This window comes from Salvelinus fontinalis, chromosome 33 (genome assembly GCF_029448725.1).
Source record: "Salvelinus fontinalis isolate EN_2023a chromosome 33, ASM2944872v1, whole genome shotgun sequence".
NCBI lineage: Eukaryota > Metazoa > Chordata > Actinopteri > Salmoniformes > Salmonidae > Salvelinus > Salvelinus fontinalis.
Genome location: NC_074697.1, coordinates 39875757 through 39897743, shown reverse-complemented (window position 1 = coordinate 39897743; position 21987 = coordinate 39875757). Strand labels below are relative to the sequence as shown.

Below are 21987 nucleotides of genomic sequence, written 5' to 3'. Positions count from 1 at the left end.
ACCGTAGCTCGATGGCCTCCCCCATCTCAGCGCTCAAACTCATCTCAGACCAGTGAAAGCAGAGGAAGAGGCAGAGCAGAGAGTAGTAGAGGAAGTGGAGAGACAATGACAACGATGACGACGATGATGGGTGTACAAAAATGAGAAAAAGAGAAAGATACTCGCAGCGGCAGCAGCAGAGGAGATCTAAACTAACAGAACATGTGATGAAAATCTGCTCGGGGATCGGAGAGCGAGAGAGAGAGAGAGAGAGAGAGAGAGAGAGAGAGAGAGAGAGAGAGAGAGAGAGAGAGAGAGAGAGAGAGAGAGAGAGAGAGAGAGAGAGAGAGAGAGAGAGAGAGAGAGAGAACCACACCTCTTCTTAAGGGATTAACTTGGAGAAAAGGTGACCGACACATTCACACATGCACACAGCCCCCTGTCACTGTGTGTGTGTAATGTGTATGTGTTTCTCTAACACACACACACACACACGCACACACATTCCTGTCTGTATTGCCAGTGAGAGGGACGGTTTGGTTTCAGCCTCTCCAAAACCTGTCCGAGAGGGGAGCAGGGATTGGGAGAATGAAGAGGACAGACAGAGAGACACAGAGAGATGTAGAGAATGAGAGAGAATGAGAGAGGAGAGAGGGGGGGTGATTAGGCTAGCTAAGGCGGGAGCTGACACAGTTTCATCCATCCATCTGCGATGGCCAGTGAGGCTGGAGGCTGCTTTCAGGGGCTTGGGGTGGATCGGGAGGGGAGGGTTTTTCTGACCAGGCAGCCTCAGCCTGGAGGCTGCCTGGTCACACGTTCACCTCTGGCTGCAGCCTGGGAGCCACTCATTCACTAAGCACTTGACTGCTCCAAACACAAAGACACCCAGACTCAAAGACAGAGACAAGCAACCAACACCTTTCTCTCTCTGTCACTCCCCCTCCCTCTCCCCCTCCCCCTCTCCCTCTCTCTGCTCCTCTGTTGTTGGTATATCTACAGCTGGAGAAGAGAGGTGAAGGGAGGGAACGAGAGATAGCTAGACCTATAAAAATAGACAGTGCGTGAGAGGAGGACAAAGAAAGAGAGATAGAGATGAGAGAATTACTAAGAGAGACAGGAGAGAGAGATAGAGGCAGATAGCTACATAAAATATGAGACAGCCAGAAAGAAAGTGTGTCCATCTGTGTTGTGTCATATACAGAGATTAGCTTGATAATTCACTGTGGGCAAAGCGTACAGCCGTGGGCTGAGCTCTCCCATAAGCCTATCAATGGTATAGTTATCGAACACAATGACCTCACAGGCTGGATGGGAACACATACTGCTCAGATTCCTCCTTACGTGACAAAAATGGCTTCCAAAGAATTCAATCAACCAGTGTTTTAACCTCACATCACATCCTAATCATTCCCGTGGTAACACTAGCTTGGCTATTCACCACTCACCAGAGCCCTGTTCTTGCTGTTGATTGGACTGGGGCTAACCATACAATTAGAATCTAGTCCTTCTTTTTCTATGGAGCTAACTAGAGTGCACGCCTAAATGAATTGTATAAATTCAGCCAAAAATGGCAACATTAGCTCCCGAGTGATGCTGCGGTATAAGGCACTGCATCTCAGTGCTAGAGTCATCCCTACAGACCCTGGTTCGATCTCGGGCTGTATGACAACCGGCTGTGATCGGGAGTCCCATAGGGCGCACACAATTGGCCCGGCATTGTCCGGGTAAGGGGAGGGTTTGGCCGGGGTAGGCTGTCATTATAAAATAAGAATTTGTTCTTGACTGACTTGCCTAGTAAAATAAAGGTAAAAAAATATATGGAAAACCGGCAAAACAGTCTGAAAACAAGCTATGAGAAATCTTCCCTTGTGGATTCCATTTAAAAATGTGGTGTGTTTTTCCCATAGAATTGGGAATTAGAATACAGGATCTTGATGGTTTTCCAACTGTGTTGTTGTTCTTTTTCCCTACGGAATCCTGGAGTAGAGCAGAGGACGGCAAACTGGGTGATTTTTATTGCCCCCCCCCAGAGTTTTTTGTAACAAAAAATACAGTATATATATTTTGGGGGATTTTAGTTTTGGGTAAAAAAAAATAGTAAAATCACCAGGAATTCATATAAAAATGTGTGTAATTTAGGAAATATTTTCCCAAGTATTCCCACGGTTAAAGAAAAAGGCATACTGTATGTGATTGTGTCTCAATCTAATCAAGGTATATAATTATTGTTATTTTCAAATACAATCTCTTTTTGGGCTTAGCTGTGGTCAATTTGAGATGTAAAAATAATTCTAATTATGTTCCGGCCCTCCGACCATCTTCTCTGACAAAAATGGTCCCGTGGCTGAATCTAGTTGTCTATCCCTGAAGTAGAGATTTTACCCCAACAGAAATAGCTATGCAGCCTGGTGTGGTGTGGTGTGGTGTGGCGTGGGACGATGTGGTGTGGCGTTGGGTGGCGTGGTGTGGAGTGCTGGACTGTGAGCTCTAGGCATTGTGAGCATTGATTGCTCTGTGTTGTTAATTGAACCTGTCCCAATTTCTCGTGACCCAAATGAGTAGAGCTGGCTTGGTGTGTGTGTACATGTTTTCCTACATTATCAAAATCACAATGTCCTGACATGTCACCAGAATGTCCTGACAAGTCACCACAATGTCCTGACAAGTCACCACAATGTCCTGACAAGTCACCACAATGTCCTGACAAGTCACCACAATGTCCTGACAAGGTAGGAACAATTTGAAAGGTTTAGGGTTTGGGTGGGGTTAAAGTTAAGATTAGGGTTAAGGTTTAGGGTTAGGGGTTAGGAAAATAGGATATTAAATGGAAATAGCTGTGCATTGATGCTCCCCATCCAACCTGACAAAGCTTGAGAGGATCTGCAGAGAAGAATGGGAGAAACTCCCCAAATACAGGTGTGCCAAGCTAGCAGCGTCATACCCAAGAAGACTCGAGGCTGTAATCGCTGCCAAAGGTGCTTCAGCAAAGTACTGGGTAAAGGGTCTGAATACTTATGTAAATGTCATATTTCATTATTATATTTTTTTTTACATCTGCAAACATTTCTAAAAACCTGTTTTTGATTTGTCATTATGGGGTATTGTGGTAGATTTGCAAGGGAGAAAAAACATTGGCGAGGGGAAAAAATAAGTCTGACGTAACAAAATGTGGAAAAAGTCAAGGGGTCTGAATACTTTCCGAATGCACTGTACATTTTTCCTCCCCCAAAAATTCCCCAAATTCACGAAAACAAAGCTGTGTGTGTACTCTGATGTTCCACTATTGAGTGGCCTCAATGCTGTGTGTGTATGTGTGGTGGCACAACGTGTAAACTCTAATGTTTTACTGATGTTTTACTATGCTAGAGTAAGCACAGGACCTGCGGTGGTAGACATATTCTTTCATGACCATGAACCAGCAGACACGCACAAGCACACACATACGCACTCACGAACAGCCAAAACAATTAGGATCAAATAGCTTGCCTGTACATCACAGGAGGCTGCTGAGGGTAGGACGGCTCATAATACCATCAGGAACGGATCGAATGGAATGGCATCAAACACATGGAAACCATGTGTTTGATGTATTTGATACCATTCCACCTGGTTCGCCCCATATGTGACGTGAATGTATTAGGAGCACGTCCTCCCCAATTAAGGTGCCACCAACCTCCTGTGCTGTACAAACGCTCGATACTAAATCATTTGTGCTCGTGAAAAAAACTTGACAGACTGTTACGTCCGTCGTTGAATGAATGAGACCAAAGCGCAGCGTGGAAAGTGTTCATGATATTTAATACTGAAAACACCGACAAAACTATAAAATATAAACGAACGTAAAGTTCTGCAGGGCTAGACCGCAACTGTGCAAAAATAAGATCCCACCAACTAGGGTGGAAACAGGCTGCCTAAGTATGATCCCCAATCAGAGACAACGATAGACCTCTGATTGGGAACCATACCCGGCCAACAAAGAAATAGATAAACTAGAATGCCCACCCAAATCACACCCGACCTAACCAAATAGAGAAATAAAAAGGCTCTCTAAGGTCAGGGCGTGACACAGACTCACATGCACTACCATGCAAATCCACAATACACATCCCACTGGGCACAAACTGGTTGAATCAACGTTGTTTTAACGTAATTTGTCAACATATTGTGACATGGAATCTACGTGGGAAATGCATTGGATTTAAAAAAACTTTCAACTGTTGTTTTGAGGGTGAAATTTCAACCACGGGATTATGTCATCATGGTAACCAATTTAACATAGACAAACCTTTTATAAAATATGGTGAATTTGTACCTTTGAAACAACATCAGATCTTCAACGTTATATCCACTATCAGAAGAATGTAACAATAGGCTAGGCAGCAACCCTGCTTAACTTTTGTCACTGACTATTACCAATGTGTTATCGTGAGAATGATTATTGAGAGATTTCTTAATAACTAGATTCCCTGTTGTTATCGAAGTGATTCCAAAGGGTAGGTTTAACAGAGAAAATGAAATGTAACCATACTTTCTAAGTCATATATCATCCATATTTAAGCCTATATAGGATTTGCTAAGTCATCAACAGCTGTTGTTTCAATTTAACCCAGGGTTCAACTAAATATAGACAATACATATGGGCCTACGGTTTCAAGCTTTGATTGATTTCAAATGTAATCTTCAAGTTGTTAACTAATATGTTGGATTCATGTCCCCATCTCAACCAAAAATCTAAGCTAAAGAACAGGACTAAATCAGATCACACTTTAAATGCACTTTAAATAAAGTGTGATTTGATTTAGTCGTATTCTTTAACTTGTATTTTTGGTTGAGATGGAGACGTGAATCCAACATATCAATTATTCATTTGTAAACAAACTGGATGTCACGGCCGTCAAAAGGAGTAGACCAAAGCGCAGCGTGGTGAGCGTACATATTCCTTTTTATTAGGTGATGACACGACAAAAACAATAAACAATACAAAACCGACCGTGAAGCTTAAGGCTATGTGCCACAAACAAAGTTAACTTCACACACTGAAAGGAGGGGAAAAGGGCTACATAAGTATGATTCCCAATCAGAGACAACGATAGACAGCTGTCCCTGATTGAGAACCATACCCGGCCAAAACATAGAAATACAAAATCATAGAAAACAAAAACATAGAATGCCCACCCCAAATCACACCCTGACCAAACCAAATAGAGACATAAAAAGGCTCTCGAAGTCAGACACAAAAAATACATCTCCGTCAAATGATGCAATTTCGTTGCACAATCAATATCACTTTTACAATACTTTAAGTAGCCTATCTATCACTACAAACTAATTTAACAGTATTTATTCACTGCATCGCTTCTCGCTGCATCACTGCATCGCAGTGCTAGCTGCGCCACCAGAGTCTCTGGGTTCGCGCCCAGGCTGGGCTGGGTTCGCGCCCAGGCTCTGTCGCAGCCGGCCGCAACCGAGAGGTCCGTGTGGCGACGCACAATTGGCATAGCGTCGTCCGGGTTAGGGAGGGTTTGGCCGGTAGGGATATCCTTGTCTCAGTATGTAAAATGTAATAAAAATGTATGCACTCTACTGTAAGTCGCTCTGGATAAGAGCGTCTGCTAAATGACTAAAATGTAATGTAAAATGTATTCAACCTCAAAATTAGAAACACGTCCATGGCCACATTTTGAGGTTATGTAACTATAAATGTCTTCTTATGTAATCATAGAACGTGTGCAGGTTCAAGATATCATGCAACACAGGTCTGTGGAGATCTTCACCATATTTCTAGAATAATCTGCGCAGAATCTCGAACAGCATTGAGCACTTTTAATGTAATCTCAACTGCAATCCAGGTCATTTGGTTTTGCTATTAGATGACGCACAGTGATAACACATGAATCTGTTGTATAAATACAAAATATCTGGCATTGTATTCCCATTTGTACTTAGCTGTGCTTTTAAATGGTTGAAAGCGAAGTTATAACACATTTACATGACAACTAAACCAAAAATCTGACATTGTTTTTCTATTAGAACTTGGTTGTGCTTTCACATGGTTGAAAGCACAGTGATAACACATGTGGAATTCAACAAACTTCTGGCTGTCTTTTTGAGTGGGTGATTAAAGGTTGAAATCTCATTGATCAACGTCTCAACCAAATATTACCCACATTTCCACGTTGAGATGACGTGGTGTGCCCAGTGGGATTTGTGTACCTATTTTGCTAGCACAATATAGGCTACACAAACATTCCACCGCAAATTCAAAAACGTACATATTCTCACCGTAGACAGCAACGCAGTATCAAAATATAACACAATAAATCACTAAGCCTTGTACAAATTCAAGTCAGACTCACATTATCAGTTAATATCTGAGTACAAGGTTTTCTGAAAGTGCTAATCTCATCTCCCCATTCTCAAACTCGGTGTCAGTTCTTTTCATTGAACAGACTCGGCTTGTTCTCTCTCCTATAGGCATCGCTTTTCCTCGCATTCCCTTATTCTATCAGTCAGCGATTCCTCATCTCCTCTCACAACTCTCTCCCTCCTCTTCTCATCTCCCTGCTCCTCTCATCTCCCTCCTCCTCTCATCTCCTCCTCATCTCCCTCCTCTCTCTCTTCCTCTCTCCCTTCTCCTCTCATCTCCCTCCTCCTTTCATCTCGCTCCTCCTCTCATCTCCCTGCTCTTCTCATCTCCCTCCTCCTCTCCTCTCATCTCCCTCTTCCTCTCATCTCCCTCCTCCTCTCATCTCCCTGCTCCTCCCATCTCCCTCCTCCTCTCATCTCCCTGCTCTTCTCATCTCCCTCTTCCTCTCATCTCCCTCCTCCTCTCATCTCCCTCTTCCTCTCTCCCTCTTCCTCTCATCTCCCTCTTCCTCTCATCTCCCTCTTCCTCTCATCTCCCTCTTCCTCTCTCTCTCCCTCCTCCTCTCATCTCCCTGCTCCTATCATCTCCCTGCTCCTATCATCTCCCTCATACTCTCATCTCCCTGCTCTTCTCATCTCCCTCCTCCTCTCATCTCCCTGCTCCTATCATCTCCCTGCTCCTATCATCTCCCTCCTCCTCTCATCTCCCTGCTCTTCTCATCTCCCTCCTCTTCTCATCTCCCTCCTCCTCTCATCTCCCTCCTCCTCTCATCTCCCTCCTCCTCTCATCTCCCTCCTCCTCTCATTTCCCTCCTCTCATTTCCCTCCTCCTCTCATCTCCCTCCTCCTCTCATTTCCCTCCTCCTCTCATCTCCCTCCTCCTCTCATTTCCCTCCTCTCATCTCCCTCCTCCTCTCATTTCCCTCCTCCTCTCATCTCCTTCCTCCTCTCATTTCCCTCCTCTCATTTCCCTCCTCCTCTCATCTCCCTGCTCTTCTCACCTCCCTCCTCCTCTCATCTCCCTGCTCCTCTCATCTCCCTCCTCCTCTCATCTCCCTGCTCCTATCATCTCCCTCCTCCTCTCATCTCCCTCCTCCTCTCATTTCCCTCCTCCTCTCATCTCCCTCCTCCTCTCATTTCCCTCCTCTCATCTCCCTCCTCCTCTCATCTCCCTGCTCCTCTCATCTCCCTCCTCCTCTCATCTCCCTGCTCCTCTCATCTCCCTCCTCCTCTCATCTCCCTCCTCCTCTCATTTCCCTCCTCCTCTCATTTCCCTCCTCCTCTCATCTCCCTCCTCCTCTCATTTCCCTCCTCCTCTAATTTCCCTCCTCCTCTCATCTCCCTCCTCCTCTCATTTCCCTCCTCCTCTCATCTCCCTGCTCCTCTCATCTCCCTCCTCCTCTCATTTCCCTCCTCCTCTCATTTCCCTCCTCCTCTCATCTCCCTCCTCCTCTCATTTCCCTCCTCCTCTCATCTCCCTCCTCCTCTCATTTCCCTCCTCCTCTCATCTCCCTCCTCCTCTCATTTCCCTCCTCCTCTCATCTCCCTGCTCCTCTCATCTCCCTCCTCCTCTCATCTCCCTGCTCCTCTCATCTCCCTCCTCCTCTCATCTCCCTGCTCTTCGCATCTCCCTCCTCTTCTCATCTCCCTCCTCCTCTCATTTCCCTCCTCCTCTCATCTCCCTCCTCCTCTCATCTCCCTCCTTCTCTCATCTCCCTCCTCCTCTCATCTCCCTCCTCCTCTCATTTCCCTCCTCCTCTCATCTCCCTCATCCTCTCATTTCCCTCCTCCTCTCATCTCCCTGCTCCTCTCATCTCCCTCCTCCTCTCATCTCCCTGCTCCTCTCATCTCCCTCCTCCTCTCATCTCCCTGCTCTTCTCCCTCCTCCTCTCATCTCCCTCCTCCTCTCATTTCCCTCCTCCTCTCATCTCCCTCCTCCTCTCATTTCCCTCCTCCTCTCATCTCCCTCCTCCTCTCATTTCCCTCCTCTCATTTCCCTCCTCCTCTCATCTCCCTCCTCCTCTAATTTCCCTCCTCCTCTCATCTCCCTGCTCCTCTCATCTCCCTCCTCCTCTCATCTCCCTCCTCCTCTCATCTCCCTCCTCCTCTCATTTCCCTCCTCCTCTCATCTCCCTCCTCCTCTCATTTCCCTCCTCCTCTCATCTCCCTCCTCCTCTCATTTCCCTCCTCCTCTCATCTCCCTCCTCCTCTCATCTCCCTGCTCCTCTCATCTCCCTCCTCCTCTCATTTCCCTCCTCCTCTCATCTCCCTCCTCCTCTCATTTCCCTCCTCCTCTCATCTCCCTCCTCCTCTCATTTCCCTCCTCCTCTCATCTCCCTGCTCCTCTCACCTCCCTCCTCCTCTCATCTCTCTGCTCCTCTCATCTCCCTCCTCCTCTCATCTCCCTGCTCTTCTCATCTCCCTCCTCTTCTCATCTCCCTCCTCCTCTCATCTCCCTCCTCCTCTCATCTCCCTCCTCCTTTCATCTCCCTCCTCCTCTCATTTCCCTCCTCCTCTCATCTCCCTCCTCCTCTCATTTCCCTCCTCCTCTCATCTCCCTCCTCCTCTCATTTCCCTCCTCCTCTCATCTCCCTCCTCCTCTCATCTCCCTCCTCCTCTCATCTCCCTCCTCCTCTCATCTCCCTGCTCTTCTCATCTCCCTCCTCCTCTCATCTCCCTCCTCCTCTCATTTCCCTCCTCCTCTCATCTCCCTCCTCCTCTCATTTCCCTCCTCCTCTCATCTCCCTGCTCCTCTCATCTCCCTGCTCCTCTCATCTCCCTCCTCCTCTCATTTCCCTCCTCCTCTCATCTCCCTGCTCCTCTCACCTCCCTCCTCCTCTCATCTCCCTGCTCCTCTCATCTCCCTCCTCCTCTCATCTCCCTGCTCCTCTCACTCTCTCTGTCCTCCTCTCATCTCCCTGCTCCTCTCATCTCCCTGCTCCTCTCATCTTCCTCCTCCTCTCATCTCCCTGCTCTTCTCATCTCCCTCCTCCTCTCATCTCCCTGCTCCTCTCATCTCCCTCCTCCTCTCATCTCCCTGCTCCTCTCATCTCCCTCCTCCTCTCATCTCCCTGCTCCTCTCATCTCCCTCCTCCTCTCATCTCCCTCATCCTCTCATCTCCCTGCTCTTCTCATCTCCCTCCTCCCCTCATCTCCTCCTCATCTCCCTCCTCCTCCCTCCTCCTCTCATCTCCCTGCTCCTCTCATCTCCCTGCTCCTCTCATCTCCCTGCTCCTCTCATCTCCCTGCTCTTCTCATCTCCCTCCTCCTCTCATCTCCCTCCTCCTCCCTCCCTCCCTCCCTCCCTCCCTCCCTCCCTCCCTCCCTCCCTCCTCCTCCTCTCTCCCTCCTCCTCTCTCCCTCTTCCTCTCTCCCTCCTTACATCATCGTCTTTTTCCTCCATCCTCTTCCAGATTTGAGACAAACTTTGGTTCTTCTTCTATACACAGTCTATGAAAACAATATAGCCCTGTGTTTTCTTGCTGTATTCATCTTTATTGCACACGATTCTTCCAACATTATGGCAAGCCCAAACAGACAAACTATTTCCATGGGTTTGGGATGGAAATTAGAAACCTGCACCAACTGTTGCTGGATGATGTCATTTCCTGAAACATACCACAAGCCGCAGGCATTTCCCAAACCTCAACAGCAAGTGTGTGTGTGTGTGTGTGTGTGTGTGTGTGTGTGTGTGTGTGTGTGTGTGTGTGTGTGTGTGTGTGTGTGTGTGTGTGTGTGTGTGTGTGTGTGTGTGTGTGTGTGTGTGTGTGTGTGTGTGTGTGTGTGTGTGCACACAAAGTACTTCCATACTCAAATGCAGTATCCTGCTAGAAGCATACGAACACAGTACACTAAAGATACACTGGGCCAGTTTGAGAGTAACTTTGTATGCAGTTGACTTGTGTTGCTATGCTACTATGATTCAGACATTATGTGCCTGGACGAGCTCCAGTGTAAGTGTGCTTTCAGCCAGGCTCGTGTCAAGTGTGTGTATCAATTGTCTGGGAATGGTTTGATCCAAAATTCCTGCCAGCCACACTGTATGAGAGACAGCTCAACTTCCCAACCGATTGTCACAAATCAGATACCTGTTTTCCTCTCCAATCAGCTAAGCCCACAGAAGCAAATAACACGTGACTCTCCTCCTGTCCAATCATCTTCTGAGCTTCGGGACACAGCCCCACTGTCCGGTCCAGTGCTGCCCAGAGCCAAGTCCAGACACTCATCTAAAAATCACTGGGATCGATGTGTGGCTCCGTTCAACGCCTCTTTCTTCCCTCTCTCTCTTTCCCCCTTTACAACCAAAAGCCTGTTCGGTTCCCCACTACAAAGACACATTGTGTGTGAGTATGAGTGTACCTCTTTCCCAAAACATTCAGAATGCAGACTATTTAACAGCACCAACCAACCATAAAGGAAATGCTCCAGCCTCTCTTTCTTACTGTCTGGTAAATAAACTGTGGGTCTCGCCTGAAAATTGCCAAGAGAGAGAGAGGATCGATGTGTGTGTGTGTGTGTGTGTGTATGCGTGCGGGCGGAGGGGGCAGGCAGACCGAATTGTGTCACATGTCTGGTGGGCTAACAAAAGGGCAGCAGCGAGCCTGAGACCTGATTTACACCAGTGCTCTGCACACACACACACACACACACACACACACACACACACACACACACACACACACACACACACACTAGAACTATTACATGTGGGCCACTCAACCTCTAATTGTGTCCACAAGGCAGGTCATTGCAGACGGCTGCAATTCTGCATATGGTACAGTTTTCCGAGGATAGCCATGGAGGGGAGCCCTCAGCCTACGTTGATGTTGAGTTCTCTATCAGGCCTGTTCTCCTCTTTCAGTCCCTCTCACAACTGTACACCTTGCTACTAGATCATCTTTAGCCTCCCTCCTTCCTGCCCTCGTTCTCCTGTTTTATTTTTCTCCTAGTTCTGCGGTGTTTGATGCTGTTTGGTGGGCAGCCTGAGTATAATGGCTGTGGCACCCGGTGTCTGTCACTCTGGCAGACCTCTAGCTGCTCTCCACACAACACAGCCTTCTCTCCAACCCACATCCTCTCTCCCCCCACACTCTACCCCCAACCACGCCAAACCTCACTCTTGCTGCATGGCAACCGGCTCCCATGGCAACTCTTTCTCTCCCCGTAGCATGGGCTTACGGGGAGAGAAAGAAATAGAGGGAGAGAGAGAGAGAGAGAGAGAGAGAGAGAGAGAGAGAGAGAGAGAGAGAGAGAGAGAGAGAGAGAGAGAGAGAGAGAGAGAGAGAGAGAGAGAGAGAGAGAGAGAGAGAGAGAGAGAGAGAGAGAGAGAGAGAGAGAGGGTTAGAGAGGGCGAGTGAATAGTGATGGCTGTTGGGGAAAGAGACTCGGCTTGGGGAGGAAAAAGCGAGGGAGAGAGAGTGAGCAACAACAGAAATAACCCAAGAGCAGCTCTCTCTCTCTCTCCCTCTCTCTCTCTCTCCCTCTGTCTCTCTCTCTCCCTTTCTCTCTCTCTCTCTCTCGCTCTAACACTCTGGACCTGCTGCTGCTTCAAATTGCTGCTATTGCTGATGAGGTCTTTCCCAATTTGTCGGGTATTTGTCTCCTAATCCTTTGGGCCTTCTGGGACTTTACTCCTCTCTGATGAGGCTGGCGCTGCTTACACTTGAGATGAGATGAGAAGAAAAAAACAGAATGCAAACACAACCTTGTGCTGAAGATGAAACGTGCCCGTGTTTACAGCAACAAGACCTATTCCTGACCAGGATCAGAGCAGAGCGAGAAACAGAGAGGGATGAGAGAAATAGAGAGAGATGACAGCGAGGTAGAGACAGGGGAAAGAGACAAGGCCAAGCTGAGCGAGTGAGAGAGACAGAAACAGGGACTGAGAGACAAAAACTATTAGGATTCTGAAAACCCTTCCTCACCCACACACAGTCACACACACAGTCACACACACACAGTCACACACACAGTCACACACACAGTCACACACACAGTCACACACACACCAAACCTTTCAGAACCTGCTACACTGGAGTTGAGAGGATGATGTGTGTTTACGTTTGGCCCACCCACACAGATTAAATCACATGTTATTTATCAACTGCCTCGTAAACAACAGGTGTAGACAGTGAAATGCTTACATACAGGTAGGTCCTTTTCCAACAATGCAGAGAGAAAGATGGAAAATAGTGACACAAGGAATAAATATACAGAGATTAACAAAAAACGATAAAGAGTCAAAATAGCATGGCTATATACATGGAGGACCAGTACCGAGTCTATGTGCAGGGGTACGAGGTAATAACATGGTTATATACATGGAGTACTAGTACCGAGTCTATGTGCAGGGGTACGAGGTAATAACATGGTTATATACATGGAGTACCAGTACCGAGTCTATGTGCAGGGGTACGAGGTAATAACATGGTTATATACATGGAGTACTAGTACCGAGTCTATGTGCAGGGGTACGAGGGTAATAACATGGTTATATACATGGAGTACTAGTACCGAGTCTATGTGCAGGGGTACGAGGTAATAACATGGTTATATACATGGAGTACTAGTACCGAGTCTATGTGCAGGGGTACGAGGTAATAACATGGTTATATACATGGAGTACTAGTACCGAGTCTATGTGCAGGGGTACGAGGTAATAACATGGTTATATACATGGAGGACCAGTACCGAGTCTATGTGCAGGGGTACGAGGTAATAACATGGCTATATACATGGAGTACTAGTACCGAGTCTATGTGCAGGGGTACGAGGTAATAACATGGTTATATACATGGAGTACTAGTACCGAGTCTATGTGCAGGGGTACGAGGTAATAACATGGTTATATACATGGAGTACTAGTACCGAGTCTATGTGCAGGGGTACGAGGTAATAACATGGTTATATACATGGAGTACTAGTACCGAGTCTATGTGCAGGGGTACGAGGTAATAACATGGTTATATACATGGAGGACCAGTACCGAGTCTATGTGCAGGGGTACGAGGTAATAACATGGTTATATACATGGAGGACCAGTACCGAGTCTATGTGCAGGGGTACGAGGTAATAACATGGTTATATACATGGAGGACCAGTACCGAGTCTATGTGCAGGGGTACGAGGTAATAACATGGCTATATACATGGAGGACCAGTACCGAGTCTATGTGCAGGGGTACGAGGTAATAACATGGTTATATACATGGAGGACCAGTACCGAGTCTATGTGCAGGGGTACGAGGTAATAACATGGTTATATACATGGAGGACCAGTACCGAGTCTATGTGCAGGGGTACGAGGTAATAACATGGCTATATACATGGAGGACCAGTACCGAGTCTATGTGCAGGGGTACGAGGTAATAACATGGCTATATACATGGAGGACCAGTACCGAGTCTATGTGCAGGGGTACGAGGTAATAACATGGCTATATACATGGAGGACCAGTACCGAGTCTATGTGCAGGGGTACGAGATAATAACATGGTTATATACATGGAGTGCCAGAGTGCATATCAATAACAGTATAGAAACATCTGATGAAATTCGATTTCAGCAGGCAGTAGGAGAGGAAGGTGTGTGACTTTCAAGCCCCAGGATATTTCCCATGCATCATATCCAGTATGGAAACATCCAGGAGCTAGATTTCACAACAACATCGCCTAAAGCAGTTAACCGACTCCAAACGTCGTGTGAGAAGAAAACAAAATGCTATCAATAGACCAGTTCCAACAGGTTCCACTTTCTTCCTCAACAGGTTCCACTCATGACATCACACGCCCCCCTCTCCCATCCACCCACCCCCCTTGTGGAAAGATGGAGAGGTAGTGGTGACTGGGTATTTCTGTGTCTGCCTGGGCCATACCATTACCTCATGCGGCTCTGGTTTAATAACGTTCTTACAACGTCCCTCTAAGGCTGTAGTTGGAGTGACAATGTCATGTTTAAACTTTGTCTCGCTCTGATAGGGTGTAATGTGAATTATCTCATGGTATTATAGGAGGCCCCAGTGGTCTGACTGTCTGTCACACCCTGCATTGCTTTGAGTGACTCACAGTAGGAGAGGAGAGAGTAGGAGTAGAGGCCCAAACACAGATGGCCCACAGCAGGGCTGGGCTGGCCCAAATGGCCCCACCATGACAGCTAGCAGCGTCCCTGGTGGGGAACAGAACCTCGCCACTTTGTCATGTTAATGGAGGGGGACAGCTGGGGGCGAAGGGCGGAGGTGGGATATGGGACCAGACAGGAGGGGGACACAAAGGAGGCAGAGTGAGCCCCATACAATCACCCCCACGTGCCAAAAAATACCTTCAAGCCAGGTCCCTCTTAGCCTCTGACCTTTGACCCCAAGTGAACCCAAACATGGGATGCGAGACAGCCAGGAACGCTTTCACCCTGGGCAGGCGGGCAGTCTGTTGTTGTGGATTTGGAGAGAGGGGAGTTAGCTCTGAGAGAGGCTAGCTCTGAGAGACCGATAAGCTTTTAAAGCAGCGTGACTCTGTCTCCCTCCACTGTCTGTCTACAGCCGGGCACTCTCACTGGAAGCTGAGGGAAAAGCTTGCAGAATTTTCTAGGGCAACGAGAACAGCAGGGTTCCCAGCAGCAGCAGCCTAAAAACAGGCAGCCAGTCACATCACGTAGCCAATCCTACATTTAACAGAGAGTGTCGAGGCTTCGTGGAGAAAGGCCCCACTGGGCACACACTGGTTGAATCAACGTTGTTTCCAAGTCATTTCAATGAAATTACGTTGAACCAACGTGGAATAGACTTTGAATTGACGTCGTGAGCAAACATCTGGTGCCACACAAAAACAGGCTGACTTTTTAAAAAGTCCTGCCAAATTGTTTAGTTCAGAACCGTCCCTGCACCCTATAAGAGGAGGACTCACCCCTTAAATAGAGGGAAGGGGTAATTGTAGTAAACAACATTGATTGCAGTTTGGCCAGTGGCGTTTTAGACTCGAGCCCTGTTCCCTGAATGACCTTGATGGGTTCCAAAAACATTATCGATCCCAAACTAATCCCAAACCAGGGCTACAGTGTGTCAATGTCAATGTACACCGGTAACAAGGCAGAGAGAAGCATGTGCCAGTCAACGCACTTATCTAGTGAGAGAGAGAGAGAGGTGAGAGAGAGAGAGGTGAGAGAGAGAGAGAGAGAGAGAGAGAGAGAGAGAGAGAGAGAGAGAGAGAGAGAGAGAGAGAGGGAGAGAGAGAGAGGTGAGAGAGAGAGAGAGAGAGAGAGAGAGAGAGGAGAGAGAGAGAGGAGAGAGAGAGAGAGAGAGGAGAGAGAGAGAGAGAGAGAGAGGAGAGAGAGAGAGAGAGAGAGAGAGAGAGAGAGAGAGAGAGAGCGAGAGAGACCAGTTGTTTAGTCTCGTTGCTATAAAACAAAGCGTCAGAGTGGAGAATGGCCCGGGATCAACAAGACACTTTCAGCTCCTCTGGCTGCGAGGAGAAGAGAGGAGAGGAGAGGAGTGAGAGGAGAAGAGAAGAGAGAGGAGAGAAGAGGAGAGAAGGGAGGAAGAGCGATACGGAGAGGAGATTAAAGGAGAGGAGAGAGGAGGAGAGGAAGTGAGAGGAGAGAACGTCAACCTCCTCTCCCTTACAGAATGGCCAGGGCAGGACGGAGAGGAATAACTCCGAGGCCAGGACCCTTACAGAATGGCCAGGGCAGGACGGAAAGGAATAACTCCGAGGCCAGGACCCTTACAGAATGGCCAGGGCAGGACGGAGAGGAATAACTCAGAGGCCAGGACCCTTACAGAATGGCCAGGGCAGGATGGAGAGGAATAACTCCGAGGCCAGGACCCTTACAGAATGGCCAGGGCAGGACAGAGAGGAATAACTCCGAGGCCAGGACCCTTACAGAATGGCCAGGGCAGGACGGAGAGGAATAACTCCGAGGCCAGGACCCTTACAGAATGGCCAGGGCAGGACGGAGAGGAATAACTCCGAGGCCAGGACCCTTACAGCACCATGTCTCTCCACTCCCAAAACCCCGTGAGAAGACAGGCTAACCACAACAATGAGAATGCACCCAAAACAAGCGTGCCAGGAAAAAAGCAGGGATTTTTGGGCAGAGAGGGTTGGAGGGATCATGGGAGGAGTGTGGGTCCACAGTGTGGGCATAGCACAGATTAGATGCACAAATCACAGATGGCCGCTGCTTCTCCCCTATTCACTGTAGCGCCACAAATAATTAACCCAAGTGTCCCCCTTTTCTCTTTTGTCAGCACGCGTCTATCAAATGAGAGTGTGTCCCCGACACAAGGGCTGCCACACAAAGGCCCGCCCACCCCCCACCGTCACCGTGAAAAGAGAGACACGTGCAACTTGTCAGAGATTGGAACAATGGGAGAGGAGAGGAGAGGGGAGGGGAGGGAGGGTGTGGCGTCAGGCCAGCACGCAGCAGCCCACCCTCGAGACCCCGGAGCCAGCCACTGGATTGTAACTTCAGCCCCAGGCTTCTACCAGTCCTGGAGGCCTCTGAGGCACACAGCCAATACTAAGCCACAGCCTTTGGTGTGATTGATCAAACATTTGTTTCAAGGGGATTGTATAGGTGTGTGTGTGTGTGTGTGTGTGTGTGTGTGTGTGTGTGTGTGTGTGTGTGTGTGTGTGTGTGTGTGTGTGTGTGTGTGTGTGTGTGTGTGTGTGTGTGTGTGTGTGTGTGTGTGTAGTCAGGTTTGTTCAGTCGGGGGGAGAAGGAAAGTAAAAACCCTGGAACAGCTGGGTGGGGTCTGGGGGGACACAATAGAGAGAGAGGAGGTGGGAGGAAGCAAAGAGGGGAGGGAAAGAGATGCGCAGGCAGCCAGGCCACCTACTCCAAAAGCTTGACGGGTGTCTTTTGTAACAGCAGCTGGTTTTGGAGGGGGTCAGACCAGCTGTGTCTCCATTAACCCTCCATCCCCCTCCCTCTCCTCCTCCTCCACTGTTCCCCAACCAAACACAGCCAGCTGTAGGCTGGGGAGAGGGGTGAACAGAGATTTGAGGAGAGGGGTTTTCCTCAAACCCACTGCATGTGGTCATCTATCCCTGGTTCTTAACATTGAGCCTCACACAGACTCCCTTCACAACCCAACTGGTTTACTCCAGGACTGCCACTTACTCCAGGACTGTTTTATAGTCATACTCTGTACGAACCCTAATCATTACTGTATCTCACTCCACATCCACTTCAGCTTGAAAACTTGTAGTTATGGAAAGAAAACTAATGTCTATCTGACTATTCTCCCATGACACTCGTAACAGGGAGCAGAAACACAGAGAGAAAGACAGAGAGCGAGAGAGAGAGAGAGAGAGAGAGAGAGCGAGAGAGAGAGAGAGAGAGAGACCTGGGCCCTGACAGTAAATCTCAGTAAGACAAAAATAATACTGCAAAAAAAGGTCCAGTTCCCAGGACCATTAATAAAACCTCCATCTAGACACCGTTGCCTTCTATGCCATCAAAAGGAACAAGAAATTCGACATACCAATTAGGATCTGGCAAAAAATACTTGAATCAGTTATAGAACCCATTGCCCTTCATGGTTGTGAGGTCTGGGGTTCCGCTCACCAACCAAGAATTCACAAAATGGGACAAAATGAGATTCTGCATGTAGAATTCTGCAAAAATATCCTCTGTGTACAACGTAAAACACCAAATAATGCATGCAGAGCAGAATTAGGCCGATATACACTAATTATCAAAATTCAGAAAAGAGACGTTAAATTCTACAACCACCTAAAAGGAAGCGATTCCCAAACCTTCCATAACAAAGCCTTCACCTACAGAGAACTAAACCTGGAGAAGAGACCCTTAAGCAAGCTGGTCCTGGGGCTCTGTTCACAAACACAAACAGACCCCACAGAGCCCCAGGACAGCAGCACAATTAGACCCAACCAAATCATGAGAAAACAAAAAGATAAGTACTTGACACATTGGAAAGAATTTACAAAAAAAGTGAGCAAACTAGAATGCTCAACAGAGTACACAGTGTCAGAATACCCAAATTTAAGGAAATCTTTGACTAGGCACAGACTCAGTGAGCATAGCCTTGCTATTTAGAAAGGCCGCAAAAGGCAGACCTGGCTCTCAAGAGAAGACAGGCTATGTGCACACTGCCCAGAAAAGTGCTGCACTTCCTAACCTCCTACCCAATGTCTGACCATATTAGAAACACATATTTCCCTCAGATTACACAGACCCACAAAAAAATCTAAAACAAAATCAAATGTTGATAAAGTCCCAGCAGTAAGATTTGTGACCTGTTGCTTCAAGAAATGGGAAACCAGTGAAGAACAAACACCATTGCAAATACAACCTATATTAATGTTTATTTATTTTCCCTTTTGTACTTGAACTATTTGTACATCATTACAACACTGTATATAGACATAATATGACATTTGAAATGTCTTTATTCTTTTGGAACTTCTGTGAGTGTAATGTTTACTGTACATTTTTTATTGTTTATTTCACTTTTGTATATTATCTATTTCACTTGCTTTGGCAATGTAAACATATGTTTCCCAAGCCAATAAAGCCCCTTAAATTGAAATTGAATTGCGAGAGAGAGACCTAATTTCGCTGCCAGAGAATAAGCAGGGACAGTTGTTACGCAAGGCCTTGGCCCAGTCTCTCAGAGGACGAGTACAATGGTGAATGTGTGGTTAGAGGGACTCCCACCTAGCCAATCCCAAACCAACCACCACCATGTATGCCAACTCTACCCCCCTATCTATCCATCTACTTCCTCTGAAAAGAATAGAGCTTTCTATAATGAAGTCATTCATAAATACCATCGAAGCTAAATATCTTTATACGAACAGCCATGGAAGTCTCCTACTCCTGTCAATCTAAGCTTGGTCGGCTTTCCCTGCAACGGCCCGGAGAGTCTTCCAGGAAAGTCTGTAGTTTACCACCAGGCATGCGCTCCTCTCTCTCTCCTCTTGGATCGGATCGATGATAGGGAGGGAGGCCATGGCCATCTCCTCTCCCTGGGGGCAGCATGGCTGAATACTAGATAGAGACAGATTGTATTAGATAAGGGCCCAGGACCCAGATAGAAGCAGGGCCAGGCAGAGATGAAGTAGCATGACACCACCATGAAGAGGGAGGGAGGACGCTTCGAACACAACAACACAACCTCAGACACAGCTATACGCTACAGACACAACAGGTCTGTTATCCGACTCCTAGCTGCTCAGGCTGGTTCAATTGAGACTGCCCAGAGAAAGAGACAGAGATGGCGACATACAGTGAGCTCGTACAACTGTCTGTCGATCAGATCACACATTCCTGTACACAATGCACAATGTTTCTGAGAGAGATCCTGTTAAGGAATAGGAAAACAACCAAAACTGCATAAATTCCATGTTCCATTTTCACATGATGGAATGGAAGAGAGTGGCTCGAAAGTGCCTCATGGTATGGCAGCGATGGCGTTATTTTATTAGTGAATAACATTATCAGGCACACACAGCAAAATGAATCCCTCAGCGATGGAAATGAAGCCTCCTACAGAGCCAGAGAGCCATAGTGTATTACTTTAACTTCACCAGTTCAAGGAGGGGCCTCGGGCTCCACTTTACTACTTATATATTTGGATATGTTTGGAAATGTGAGACTCCCCTCCGTTGAATTGGAATTCCCAAGAAGCAGCAGCTCGTAGTATTTTTAAAGGAAAAATAAAAGATTAGTGACCGTATTCATAAAGCATAAAGCTCAGAGTAGGACTGCTGATCTAGGATCAGGTCCCCCCTGCCCATATAGCCTAATCGTATTCAAAACAGGTCCTAGATCAGCACTCCTACTCTGTAGCGCTTTATGAATACGGGAACAGGGTGTCTAGCCTACTAGCTACAGCCTTGGGATCTGAGCTGTTCTGTGAGATTCCTCTCTGCTTGATGAAAAGTGGGTGTAACTGTCTGTAAGTGGGTGTAGCTATATTTCCATTACATGTCATGAAGATCACATTGTGACCGAACCATCTTGTTATCTATGTAGCTGCATTATAAATGGGAATCCAGACAGGAGGAGTACATAAGATTTGTCTGACGGAGGAGAACACTCTGCTGCCATGAATCACAAGCAGGGATTGTCCTCCGAATCAGTTGGATTCATCAGCTGAGCTCGAACTGCTTCAATCTCCTGCCAATACTAACCATATAAGAGTTCAGTAAGGGCAGACACATAGAAACGCGCACACACACACACACACACACACACACACACACACACATTTACACAGTGTAGTAGTGGGCTAAAAAAAACGACAAGGAGACATGATGGACATATCTCACAACTGCCGGCTACATTCGTGCCACCGGCACCATGTGTGTTTGTGCGGCTGCTGCTGCTGCTAGGGGATTGGAACTGTGCTTCACTGTCTGTCAAACCCTGTTTCTATGGAAATGGACACAGGCGGTGGATGGAAAGAGAACTGCATGTCAAGCAGCTCCATATCTCACACAGAGTCACAGAGACAGAACAGCTAGCTAGCTAACCACACCCAGACGGATGTCCAGTCCAGCAACAGCAGCACAGCCACACAGAGACATGCACCAGAGACATGGACCAGGCAGGCCTGAACAGCTTCCTCTGTGACTGTGGAGAGAAGCATTGTGCGAGGCTGCTGTGAGGATGTCAACAGAGCCCATATGAAAGGAGCAGTGTGGCCGTGGAAGAGATTGAGGGTTCAAAGACATGCAGTCGGGGGGAGGAGCGGGTGGAGGGAGGGAGGGTGCCGTTTGGGGTTTTCCTCTGGGTTTCTTGGAATGCCAAGCCGCGAAGCTGTAGCAATAACGAATCGCCCATGCGGAGCAGCTGGAACTGTAACGCACAAGCCACTCCATGTCAACAACAGCACAGGATCGGAAACATGAACTGACAGACATCCTATTCACTTAGCCACTTAGCCTCGATTCCAGGCTTCCTGCACGATACTTTGGACTGGGAGTACAGTAACACAAGACTGCTATCCACTTGGAAGTCATTGTTAGACAGTGTACTACTACTATACGCTACAGGCAGGTGGAAGGAGATCATATGGATATGGAGGGATAGCCATGGGGGCTGGCTTTATGAGCCAGACAATAACTCCCACCCCCTCCGCAGTGCAATTTGCCTGCAGCCGGGTTCTCGTTTGACACCAAAACCTTTCATTACCTGCTCAGTTTCCAATCGGCCCTTCCTGTGGCTCCTTCCTGGAATTTAATACCATCACACTTAAGCCCCTTTGAAGGCTGATGAGAAAGTGAAAGTGAGAGAGAGAGAGAGAGACAGACAGACAGACAGACAGACAGACAGACAGGCAGGCAGGCAGGCAGGCAGGCAGGCAGGCAGGCAGACAGACAGACAGACAGACAGACAGACAGACAGACAGACAGACAGACAGACAGACAGACAGACAGAGAATGCTCAATCCAAATATGGCATGCTCAGCAGACATATTGATTTTGCACCGGGAGGTAAACAGATAGAGAATGATGGATAGACATATGTGATTATGTAGTATGTAGAGGAGGAATGGGAAAATCTCCTATTGCCCATCTGCACTATGTATTAGCTGTCTGTCTATGTCTGTCTTTCTGTCTGTCTGTCTCTACCTTCCCCCTTCCCTCCATCCCAATCCCACCTCTCTACAAAATCTATCA

At 47.5% G+C, this 21987-nt stretch overlaps 1 protein-coding gene across 5 annotated transcripts in view; it reads right to left on the bottom strand.

Annotated features, from left to right (window-relative positions):
- Positions 1-21987, bottom strand: part of LOC129832230 (numb-like protein) — a 79636-nt gene that overhangs the window by 50083 nt on the left and 7566 nt on the right. For 2 of the 5 annotated variants that reach the window (XM_055896138.1, XM_055896137.1), the window contains exon 1: positions 3-186. The exons of the other annotated variants lie outside the window; for them this stretch is intronic. Coding sequence is in view for 1 of the 2 variants with exons in the window: in XM_055896137.1 (XP_055752112.1) it covers positions 3-43 (41 nt within the window). In the remaining variant the exon portion in view is untranslated. Of the gene's footprint in view, positions 1-2; positions 187-21987 lie in introns of those variants that run through there. 5 annotated transcript variants of the gene reach the window in all.